This window comes from Boleophthalmus pectinirostris, unplaced genomic scaffold, assembly GCF_026225935.1.
Source record: "Boleophthalmus pectinirostris isolate CB_2022bp ecotype Guang Dong unplaced genomic scaffold, ASM2622593v1 HiC_scaffold_16, whole genome shotgun sequence".
Classification (NCBI taxonomy): Eukaryota; Metazoa; Chordata; class Actinopteri; order Gobiiformes; family Gobiidae; genus Boleophthalmus; species Boleophthalmus pectinirostris.
The window spans coordinates 26,006,228-26,018,994 of record NW_026571095.1 but is presented as its reverse complement, the minus strand read 5'-3'; the positions used below and the strand labels follow the sequence as shown (position 1 = coordinate 26,018,994).

The 12,767-nt window shown below is 38.2% G+C and overlaps 1 protein-coding gene across 1 annotated transcript; it reads right to left on the bottom strand.

Moving 5' to 3' along the window:
- Window positions 1-482: 482 nt before the first annotated feature.
- ly97.3 (lymphocyte antigen 97, tandem duplicate 3) lies at window positions 483-6,129 on the bottom strand. Its single transcript, XM_020917370.2, has 4 exons — window positions 5,992-6,129; window positions 4,285-4,341; window positions 3,925-4,047; window positions 483-727 (listed from the first exon to the last, which is right to left on the bottom strand). The coding sequence occupies exons 2-4, from the start codon at window positions 4,331-4,333 to the stop codon at window positions 621-623; spliced, it is 279 nt and encodes a 92-aa protein (XP_020773029.1). The 5' UTR covers window positions 4,334-4,341; window positions 5,992-6,129; the 3' UTR covers window positions 483-620.
- Between the last annotated feature and the right edge of the window lie 6,638 nt (window positions 6,130-12,767).

Sequence of the window (12,767 nt, the reverse complement as noted above, 5' to 3'; positions counted from 1 at the left end):
AACAAATGTACGTAAACCTGCATTAAACACATTATTACTCAGTGTATATTTGAGTCCTCATCATTGGAAATAAAAAAACAAACTTCAATGATCCACCCACATTGACATTCATAATACACATTCACCAAAACAAGGAGTCAACACCGGGTGAATTACGCCACGATCTGCCAATGGATCGTGGATGCCTGGACTAAAGGATCAGTCTCAAGTGTCGCCTGTTTGTTTTGCTTAATGTGCTTTATAATCTGGTGCGCCTTATGTATGAAAATTGATGAGAGAATTCAACATTATTGATATTGCACCTTATAATCCGGTGTGCCTTATTGTCTGAAAAATGCGGTAAGTAAAGCACATAGTAATGCTCATTTTGGCAACTCTACCCACCTCTGGTTAAATTCTACCAGTGAGTGTAGGTCTATAGGACAAGGTACCCACACCACATTATAAAACTGACCCCAAAAAATATGAACACATTAAACACATGCATTTTCTCGTCTTTATTTCTCATTGCGGTCTGGACATTGTGTATGCAGAGAAGCGTTGGACCCGGCTCCGCTCGCACCTGTCTGCTGGGTCACCTCCAAAGCTGCTTTTAGTGGAACTCTTTTTAGAATGGGCTTCTAAAAGGTGTTGCACAAATCGTCGCCACAGCATTTAATATCGATGTAGGCGTTCAGCTTGAGCATTTCACAGTCTTTCAGAGCCATGCATTTCTGGTACTGACCAACTGTAACAGGAGAAAAGGAAATAATTCGTACTGTGGAAGAAATGACATTTTAATACCAGCTTTTTAAAGAGGAACTAAACACTAAATCCTGTTCCTAGTAACTTTCTGGTAACTTTAGTACAAATTAAGTAAATATGCAGCATGCTGTGAGTGGGCTTGCCTCTCCACAGATCTGAATTGTAGGCTATAAGCAACAACATCTCTTCCTTCCCTTCCTCTTTTATTTAAAGGTACATTGTGTAACTTTTCTGGTGGAGGGTCCATCAAATACTTTTTTCCATGGAGATTGCTTTGTCTGGAACGTTTCACACTATTGTATTAAGCCTTCCTATCTTCATGGAGACTAAACCAGACCACATTACAGGTCAGATCTGTGGAGAGGCGACCCCGTTCACAGTAAGAATACCTGTTTTTTGACGTATTTTTGAGCAGAAAAACAACAGTAATTGCATAAATGTAATGTAAAGCAGTCTTAAATCATACTGTGGAATATTCCAGGCAGAGTAATGACATCTCCGTAGAAAAAGTTACAGAATGCAGCTTTAAATGACTCAAAATCATATAGCTAATTGCCAAAATATTTTTTAGTATTCAAATAGACATCCAGATTGAGCTGCATACTTTGGTCCGTTCTCAGTACCCTTACTCCTGTTTGCTACTCCATAATCGAAGTATCTTGACATGTCTCTTCTCTATTGAAGTATTTGTAGTAGTTTCTAATAGACCAGTCCTGGGCATTGTACAGCTCCAGAGCCACATATGGCCCTTTGGTTGAGTCTAACTGGCCCATTTAAGATCATTTGGAATTACAAAATAAACATTTGTTATAATTTTGCCTCATGCATGGACAAAAGCTGCATTGCTTTTATTTTAGAAGCTTTATTAATGAATTTTCTTTGTAAGGCAACCTCATTTTTTCATTGCTTAGTCATAACATAAACTCTTACCAGTCATATGTTATTAGGTTCTTTTTTTCAGACCTAGAGTGTTATTTCATATCTGACAGTTTCGACTGCTCACTAGCGTCTTCCTCAGAGTCACGTGATGTTGCTGTGACGTGTCCAGTCAGCTGATTTAAACAGGTTTTGGCGCTGTCTTCCTACCGGTGGAGGCAGGACGACAGCGCCATCTGCAGTCCGACTTCCTCAGGACAGCATCCCAGGTGTGTGAGAGTAAAAAAGCCCCCTCGTCCCGGTTTACAGTCCTGTGGGCACGTTTCCTTATTTCGATTGCTTCTTTAATCCAGCGGCGATGTTTGTTTTCCTCTGTCCCAATGATGTTTGCTCCATCCCAGTCCATAACGTGGTTCTCTCTTTTGCAATGGTCAGAAATGGCCGATTTGAGTTGTTCCTGTTCTGCTTTGTGTTTCGTTGCTCGTGTGCACGCCTTCGCTGTTTCCTTCTCGCATTCTGTTCTATGTTCCTTTTTTCGTGTACTGAACGCCCTCCCTGTTTCCCCGATGTATGTTTTATTGCAGGACATGCAGGGTATTTCGTATATTACATTACATTTATGCTCCGGTTCTATTTTGTCTTTTGGGTGAACGAGTATTTGTCTGAGTTTTCTGTACGGTTTTACTGGTGTGTTGATATTGTGTTTTTTCATTGCCCTCTGTACTTTTTCTGTTATGCCCCTGATGTATGGTAATGTTACCATGCCTGTGCTCATTTTTTCTGTTTTGTTTTTGTTTCTTTGGTTCTGTTTTTCTTTCTCCTTAACCTGTTGTTTCCCTTTGTTTATTGCCCATTTTGGGTATTGGCATTGCCTTAGCACATTGTGAATGTGTCTGTCTTCTTCCTGTTTGTCTTGTTCATCTGTTATGATGTTGGTTCTGTCATACAATGTTCTTACAACGGAGGAAGACGCTAGTGAGCAGTCGAAACTGTCAGGTATGAAATAACACTCTAGGTCTGAAAAAAAGAACCTAATAACATAGAATATTGGAAGACCAAATGAATCTCACTGGACTCTTACCAGTCATACCAGCTTGTCAAAACAGTGCCATTTACTGCTTTTTATGAAGAAATACAATGAATATTTTGCAGAATTGAGGCCCGGCGCTCCACAATATTTTCTGTTTCTCATGTGGCCCCATGGAAAAAATACTTGCCCACCCCTGTAATAGACCCTTTTACAAAATACTGATCTGTCCCATGTCTCTAAGCACAAATGCCACGTTTTGTTTTGTTTTTTCTACTACACTGTGTACATGGTGTTTTAATGCACTATGTCCCTTGTCCTTTTTAGTAAATTTAGTGGAAACCTGGTTAAATCTGCAGTTTTCTGGTCAAAAATATCTAAATCCAAGTGTGTGTTGCCTTCAGTGGCCAATGCAATTTCAAGTACTATGTGACATCACGCAGTACTGCCTTGATTTGTTTCTGACTATAAACACCTGGCGGCAGGGGGCGGAGTTTGAAGTGTGGACATCTGTTAGACCAATCCCAGTGTATTTTATACTTCTAGACCCCGCCCTCTTCTCTTCCTCTCTCCTGCGTTTGATTATCTTTCTGAATCGGTTTTCCGAGGAAGTTTCCTAGCAACACGCATGACACGCCCCTTTTCCTGGGATGGCAAAACTCGGATCTCAGTGGCGGAAAAAGTAGACCGAGCAAGGATTCCGAGTCAGAATCCACTGTGACGTGTAAATATGAACTGTTTCCATTGTGTTTGGATGCTTTGGTGATTTAATGACAATTTCAGTCACTCGTCTCACTGCAGTACTTTACCGCGTCCGTATCACTGCCTGTGGGTTTGGTATTTGTTGTTGTGGTGAGGCCAATATTGAACAAATACTTTATTTAACGAGCGTTAACGTCCCTAATGTTGTAACGGAAGAGAAATCAAAACATAAAATGAAGTGCAAATTAATTAAAGTGGCAGCGTTTTCATAATATGAGGGAATAATCATAATCATCATCTACGGAGTCCAACACGCAAAACATAATAATACACTTCAAGCTCGGACATGACGTCAAATCCGAGGTCCAAGTGGGAGTCGGAAGATAATAAAACGCAGGGTTACTCTTTTCTTTAACACTTGGCTGAAGAGGCGGAGTTTGAAGCGTGGATACTGGTTAGACCAATCACGTATCTTGACTTATCTTATCACTTATCTTGATTTTGTGGTATTTTTTTCACACTTTTTTCACACTTCACACTAGTTACAAGACTCAGATCAGAGTGGCGTCCCTCACATGGAGCTCTGGTGAACCTCGCAGCCGCACAGCCGTCCTTCCCTGGTTTACACGTCTCCACGGTGAGCTCGCAATCCTCCCCTGCACGTCTGGGCACACACCTGTGACAGTCCAGACCCTCTCCTGCACAAACACAAACACATTTTCAACCCGGAAGAGGAGAGATGTGCAAAAACACAAGTACTAAAATACTAAAGCCAGGCCATTGTCTTATATTTTCTTCTAAGCCAACACCTGGTACTTGATGTCATGTTTCCAGGAGCTGAGTACAGACTCCGTCTCGTCTCTCAGTATTGTTCTTATGTTCTCTCGTGTGGCTCAGACACAGTTTGTTCATTGGAGAATCAGTGACAGACTCACCCACTGTAAACAGCACGGCAACGGCGAGCGCAAATACTAACAGCTTCATGGTCAAATCTGTAAAGAGAAAGACAGACAGACATAGAGAGACAGAGAGAGGTAGAAAGGAGGAGATAGAAAGAAGAGAGAAGAGGGGCAGGAGAGAAGAGGAGGATGAGAGAGAGTGGTAGGGGGAACAAGGGGGTAGACAGAGGGAGAGAAAGGGGAGAAAGGGAGCGTGGGAGGGGAGAAGAGAAGAGAAGAAGAGGGAGATAGAGAGAGGAGGGTGACACAGAAGAGATAAGGAGAAAAAGAGAGGTAGAGAGATAGAGAGATAGAAACAGACAGACAGAAAGATAGAGAAGAGGAGGAGAAAGAGAGAGAGACAGAGAAGAGGGGGAGAAAGAGAGAGACAGACAGATAGAGAAGAGGAGAGAGACAGACAGAGAAGAAGGGGGGAAAGAGAGAGAGAAACACAGAAGAGGTAGAGAGAGTAACAACAATACAGTCAGTTATCTTTTTAGACCAGCTCTTCTAAACTGGTACAGTCCACACCCTTTACCCCCTTTTCACAATGTCAACTGTCTCCAAAAAACCCCAAAAAACATGAAACTAGATTTTGGATTGTTTGTTTGTTTGTTTGTTGTTTAGCAGGTATTTATCACATTGTGGGTTTAAAGTTAAGATATGGGTTAATTTATGTTCATGCTTAGATTAAAGAGCCTATATTGTGCTATTTTCTGGTCTAATGTTATAATGTTTCCTCATCACAAACAGACCTGGAGCTGTTGTGTCTGTTTCATTCACACATGTTCAAGACACTCTGTTTCACCTTGTGATGTCATGTGATAATACAGGAAGTGCTCCACTGTGTTTTTAAACTCCATACACCTTCACTAAAATCATTTAGATGATTGATTTCAGTCCAGGAATTGCCAATCAAAAAGGTACAAATGGAGCTATTAGCTGACATCACAAGGTGGAACGGATTTTGAGCTTTAGAGATGCAGACGACTAATAACAAAGGGTTACTCAAACATGTGTGAATGAAACAAAATGCAACTCCAGATATGTTTGTGATGACATAACAACATTATAACATGACTGAAAGCTCACAAAAGTCAATTTTGTGTAATATAGATCCTTTTAAGGTTAGGCTAGTAATCAGTAATCATAGGATCAGTCTCCAGAAAATTAATGCAAAACCAAACACGTGTGAGGAAACGTAATATGTGCATAAACTCTGTTCTTGAAATACAATGACTAACGCACAATCAAAATAATTACTTATATTAAAACTAGTAGTAGGTGGGTAGTTTTCAGTTACTTGGATCACTCCTTCAGATATAATGTAGTATTTCTAATTTTTGTGTCTATCCTTACTAAATTTTGTGCATTATTTAAAGTTTTGTTCTTCAAATTACATTCACTTCAAATTATAAATCAGTTACTCTTTAAGTTACTCTTACTTGAGTAGTACTTCCTCCCAAATACTTCTTTTTAAAATTTCTTGGACCACTACTTTGTACTTCTAAGTATTATTATTCTGAAGTAACGTTACTCTTACTCAAGTGCAATTATGTGCTACTCTACCCACTTCTGCTGTAGTAGTACATTAATTAGTTTGTATTATTTGCTTAATATTTAGCACTATGCAGTGAAACAGCCCTACTGATTTTCTATACATAAATGCATTGCTATATTCCATACAAAACCCTGTGTACATACCAGCTGGAGTCTTCCTTATGAGCTGGTTTCAATAACCCCGGTCGACTTAAATAGACTTTGCCCAGTGTGGATAATGTCTCTTTAAGGGGAGTATCTCTATTAAGTCAATACAGCTCTCAGTCACGGTTCACAGTTACTATTTCCCAACGCAAAAAGATCATTATGCAACCAGTGTCCACCCTCGGTCCACTCCTGTCTATAATAAATGAGATCTGTGTAAATATGAATCTTTTACATTTGTTTAAACACACCCTGGGATTTGCAGTGTAGAAAGCCAAGTCGTAATAGCCAAAGGTCTAGAGATTATCGGTGAGAAAATTGTCATAATATGTTTAATAATTTAGAAATTGGCAAGTGGAAATTGTAAAATGTATGAATGTGTTTTATAAAGACAGGACTTCTGGACAGTTACACGGTCGTGAGAGACTATATAACTCTTGGCTGCAATTCTGGGCTTGGACCAAATGCATTTTCTTGTGTTAACAGCACAAAATATATAGAAGCTGGAAAGTGGCCACTGTAGTTCTTCCTAGTAACACAAGTACTGTAATGTAGTGTGCTTTTTCAACTATGTATGATGGCAGAGGAGGACGCCAGAAAGACTTGGCAGACCCAAGTGTATCAGGAGGGTCTGTTGGGAACGTCTGGAGGAGCCCTCACTCGGTAGGATCTTCAACTCACACCTTCAGGAAAGCTTCTCCCAAACCCCGGGGGAGACTGGGAACATAGTCAGAGTGGACCATGTCGCAAGGTCTCTGATGTAAGTCTTATGGAGTCTTGTAGGCTTGTGGGACTCCTGAGGCAGCTGAGAGTCACGGAGGTAAAAACAGGGGGCTGGGAGGAGTTCAAAGAGGCCATGGAAGAGGACTATCAGTCAGCCGCAAAGAATTTCTGGCAAACTGTCCCAAGCCTCAAAGGGGAGAGCTGCTAACTTCAACTGAGGGTGTTGTGGGACGGTGGAAGGAATACTTTAAGGTACTCCTCGATCTCACTGTCAGAAGTGAACTCACCCATCACCTTGGCTGAAGTCACTGAGGTGGTTACAGATCCTCGGTGACAAGGCTCTGGGGGTGGATGAAATCTGTCCCGAGTATCTTAAGTCTCTGGATGTTGTGGGTCTGTCTTGGTTGACTCGTCTCTGCAGCATCACGTGGAGGTCGGGGACAGTGCTTTTGAATTGGCAGACCGGGGTGGTGGTGCCTCTGTTTAAGAAGGGGGACCAGAGGGTGAGTTCCAACTACAGGGGGGATCACACTCCTCAGCCTCCCCGGTAGAAGGAGAATCCGATCAATAGTTGAACCTCAGATCCAGGAGGAGCAGTGTGGTTTTGTCCCAGTCGCGGACAATAACCAGCTGTTACTCTCCATCAGGTGCTTGAGGGATCATGGGAACTTGAACTTGGACTGAAAATGTTCCTCGTGGGGGGTGATCTGGGAGTATGGGGTCCGTAGCCCTTTGCTAAGGGCAGTCCGGTCCTTGTATGACTGGAGCAGGAGCTGTGTTCGCATTGCCAGCAATAAGTCAGACGTGTTCCGGGTGCATGTTGGACTCTGTCAAGGCTGCCCTTTGTCACCGACTCTGTTCATTGTATTTATGGACAGAATTTTTAGGTGCAATCAAGGGGTACACATTTTCACACAAAAAAAAACTTAGTATTAAAATCACAGATCTTCTCCAGTACTGAAATTACTTCTCTATGCAAGTTATTTTCCCATATCAGTTATCCATGATTGATTTTAAGTCTATATGCTGGAAATGTTAACATAATATAAGCTTTATTGACTGAAATTCATCACAACTGTCTTCTATTCACTACCTGCAAATCCTGCAAAGACTTTAGGAATGCTACAGTAAATAAGAACTGTTAGTAATGGGCACAAAGGGACTGTATGTTTGCTGACAACTAAGCTCAGCTGTAGTCAGAACATTCAGGATGAAGGGAGGGGAGCATGGGAGGGGTTTATTTTATTTTATTTTTTTGTCTATTTTTGTTTTAGTTTCTTTCAATAAAAAAAAATACAACTACTAATTCTACTACTACTACTAATACGACTAATACTATTACAACTACTATTTCTGCCTACAGTAGCATCACTTTTACCATTACACAAAGTATTTCCTTTTTTGTACTCGTACCTTAAACTTTGTACTGTACATTACTAATAATACTCCTACTACTACTATTACTAATACCACTACTAAGCTACTAATAATACTACTACTACAATTTCTTCATTTTCCTCCTATGATAATATCACTTTTATATTATTAATGTGTCTCTTTTTTGTTTGTTTTGTTTTAAAAAAAAAAGACCCATTGCATCATTTTATAAGGCTAGATGTCAATTGATTCTACTAGGCCAAGTTACAAGTTACAAGTCAGATCTGTGGGCACCGCCCATAAGAAAGCATGTTTTTCAATGTATTTTAAAGCAATGCAAACACCTGTAACTGAATAGATATTTTTAGTTTAAAGTTATGTTTAATGACATACTGTGGATGGGAAGCACACAAAGCAAAAATTTCTCCATGGTGAAGGACCCCACCCCAGAAAAGCTACACAGTGCATCTTTAAATACGGTCCATACATTATTTTTGAGCTGTATATATGTACTGGAGTATAGAAGTCACCCCTCCGTCTGCAGTAACTGGAAGAATACTTTGAAAATGTATTTTATTTGTATTATTTTGTACCATAATTTATTTTGTTACATGGTCCAGTCAGAGTATTGTATTCTAAATACTTGGGGTACTTTTACTTTTTAAATCATAGTGTAAAGATGCAACATAGGAACAAAAACAGCATTATATTTGTTTGTATATGTCAGTCAAAGAAAAAATTGCACATGCACTCACAACAAGAGCTGCTTTATATACTTTTTTCTCACTTCTTTTGTGCAGTTCGAAGCCTAAATTGTGTATTGTGCAACTACTGTCACGTATTCCTTTAATTTTAGAAAAGTAAAGTGTATTTTGAATGTCACCAAATGAAAAAATATCTGTACCAGACTACAGTTACTCAAAATTAGTATTCAGAGTATGTATTCAGTTACTTTCCAACACTGTCTGTCTATAAACCAAAATGCTAAAACGCTTCTCTCTGCAAGTTCTTTTCCCATATCATGTACCATTGATTTTTCAGTCTTTGCTGGAAATGTTAACCAAACGTAAGCTTTATTGACTGAAATTCATCATGACTGTCTGCTCTTCACTATCTGCAAATCCAGCAAAGACATGATATCAAAACTACACTATAGGTGACTGTAATGAATTAAATTTAGTAAGAATATTCATGGCTAAAAATGAACAAGTGTAAAGGGTCCGTCACCTGCTTGTCTCTATAGAAATGTTATTGCTTTGTTTAGAATGTTCATTACAGTTCAGATCTGTGGAGAGTCGGCCACATTCAAAGAAGGAATTGTATTTTGGGGCAATAGAAACACACTATAATGAATAAATGCTATGTTAAGCTATGTTTAAAGTCATACTATGGGATTTTTAACTATCAGTTCAGTTTTAAATGACAAAGATTATGCACTAGTTGTGTTGTTGTTGGCCTTTAAACATAGTCTGCAGTCCCTTTGCATGATTTATAATGCAAAATAATCAGTAATAACAAACATTTTACTGTGATCTGGTGCAGTTTGCCATCTACTGGCAGCAGAGGGAATTACCACGGCAAAAACAATCAAACTGCATAGTGAGGAACATGTCCAGAAACAATAGCATCACTTTTACCATTACACAAAGTATTTCCTCATTTGTACTTGTACTTTAAACTTTGCACTGTATATTAGTACCAGTACTCCTCCTCCACCTCCTCCTCCTCCTCCTACTACTACTACTACTACTACTACTGATACCACTACTAGGCTACTAATAGGCTACTACCAATACTATAATATCACTTTTATTTAATTAATGTGCCTGTTTTTGTTTAAAAAAAAAAAAGACTCATTGCATCATTTTAAAAGGCTAGATGTCAACTGATACTATGAGGCCAAGTTACAAGTCAGATCTGTGGACACTGCCTGTACGAATTCATGTTTTTCAATGTATTTTTAAGCAATGGAAACACCTGAATGAATAGAATTGAATAGATTGCTTTTTTTTAATGTCATGTTTAATGCACACAAACCAATAATATCTCCATTATCTCCTTTAAATAAGGTCTATACATATTTTTTGAGCTTTTTATATGTACTAGAGTATAAAAGCAAAAACAATTCAACTGCGTAATGAGGAACATGTCCAGGTTAAAAGGTTAATGAGCATGATTTTATGATTTTACTATGATTTATGAACTTAAAACTGCACAGGGCTTTTATCTATGATGTCACAATCCCGAGAAATTTCAAATGGAGTGCTCGGTGAGGCTCAAAGGCAAATTAGTTTTTACAGAGAATTACAGGTATGTTTGTGAAAGTTAAAAGATTTTTTAAAATCTATCTTGCATCATTCTTTAAGACCCATTTCAACATTTTCTGTGGTTAATTCAGTATTTTTTCTCCAGTTTGCACTTTTATTTAAGTAACAATATTGAATATTTCTTCCCTCACTGACTTTATTAAAAACACTTAAACTTATAGCAGTAAAATAATAAAATTGGTAGACACCAACATAGCCTTATACAATTTCATTGTTGACTGTATTTCTGTGTGGGTGTCTACCAATTTTATCATTTTATTGCAATAAGTTTATTCTTGCAAACATTACCAAAATGACAGTCAAAATTAAATTAAGGAGAAGAAATACTCAATATTGTTGCTTAAATAAAAGTGGAGCAAAAAAAACTCAAGTAAAAGTAAAAGTATCACCTGAAAACTCTAAGTAAAAGTGTTTAAATACCTGTTTAAAAACGTACTTTAAAGTATTTTGTGCTGATTTTAGATAAATAATACTAATAAAACTTCAGATTTGTGCTGACTTTTGTTCAACAGAAACTATTAAATACATTTATTTATAGCTGCCTTTATTTGTATATTTTCGTTTGCTTAGACGATGGAAATACTTTTACTTTTCAGTCCTGTTTGCAAACGTAGTGCAGTAGAAAGTACAGATACCTGCTCTCAAATATAATGAAGAAAGAGTAAAAAGTATCCACTGTATATTTGTTATTACTAATATTACAAAGCTGCGCGCACTGTTTTGTCCCAACCGGCGCCCCGTACAAGTTTTCCAATGATTGTTACCTTGCTGTGAGGGGCATTGACAACAATCCGTGTATAATTTATTCATCTATGCAGTAGTCTACCTTAAGTAACCCCATAGAAAAGTTGAACTATCCCTTTTTAAATATGCTGGCTATCTTAAAACACCTAGCCTATTACTTTACGACAGAAGACAGAAAATCTTTAACAAACCTAAAATAGATTTGCAAGTTTCCCCTGAGCAACATTGGAGCGGCACTTAAGCCCGGTCTGGATCTATATATTCCTGGATATGGGTGAATGGGGAGAGACGTATTTTAATCTCCCTCTTGGGCCGGAGCCATCTTCATGTTATAGCATTTGGAGCCATTGTAAAATAATGTGTAATAGTCCAGGTAGAGCTGTCAAAAGTAACAAAAATCTGATACTAAACAATGCTAAAACTAGTATTGAAACTACATCGATACAAAAAGTGTCACATTCCCAGGATAGAAATGAATTAGTTAGAATATTGTCTAAAGAAAGAGTGATTTTTGTTTGTTTGTTTGTTTTTTACTCATCATCGTGGTATCAGAATAAGTGTTGAATATTGAGTCTATTTCTCAGTATTGAACTTGAGTTTGAAATTTTTGTTTTTTAATTTAAATCTAGTTTTTACTACTTCACTACTACTACAATTACTACTATTATTACTACTACTACTGCTGCTGCTGCTGCTCTTACTAATACTACTGCTACTTCTAATATTGCTGCTACTACTACTATTATTACTACTACTTGCTGCTGCTACTACTACTACTACTACTACTACTACTACTACTCTTACTACTACTATTATTGCTACTGCTGCTGCTGCTGCTACTACTACTATTATTACTACTACTACTACTACTACTACTACTACTACTACTACTACTACTACTTACTACTATTATTACTACTACTGCTGTTGCTGCTGCAGATGCTGCTGCTGCTACTACTACTACTACTACTACTACTACTACTACTATTATTACTGCTGCTGCTGCTGCTGCGGCTACTACTACTACTACTTCTATTACTACTATTATTACTACTACTGCTGTTGCTGCTGCAGATGCTGCTGCTGCTACTACTACTACTACTACTACTACTACTACTACTACTACCTACTTCTGCTGCTAGTGCTGCTGCTATTAGTTATTCTACTGCTACTTCTAATATTACTGCTATTACTACTACTACTACTGCTACTGCTATTACTGTTGCTGCTACTACTACTACTTATTTCCCCACTTTTACCAATACACAAAGTATTAATTTCTAGTACTCATTTGTACACATACCTTAAACTAGGCTCTGCATATTACTACTAATACTCCTACTACTAATACTACTACTGCCGCTACTACTTCTACTACTACTACTACTTCTACTACTATTACTACTTTCTCCCTATGATAGGATCTCTGGCCACCACTAGTACCATTTGCCTTATAATAATTTCTGTGTACATTAGAGGAGTTTTTCCAGTTTTGGAAATCCATAGTGTGATGTCACGATTTCCAACCAAGAAGTAAAATGTTAAACCTAAAAAATGGCCATTCTGGGAAAATGAATATGAATGTTTCTGCAAACATCTTAAATA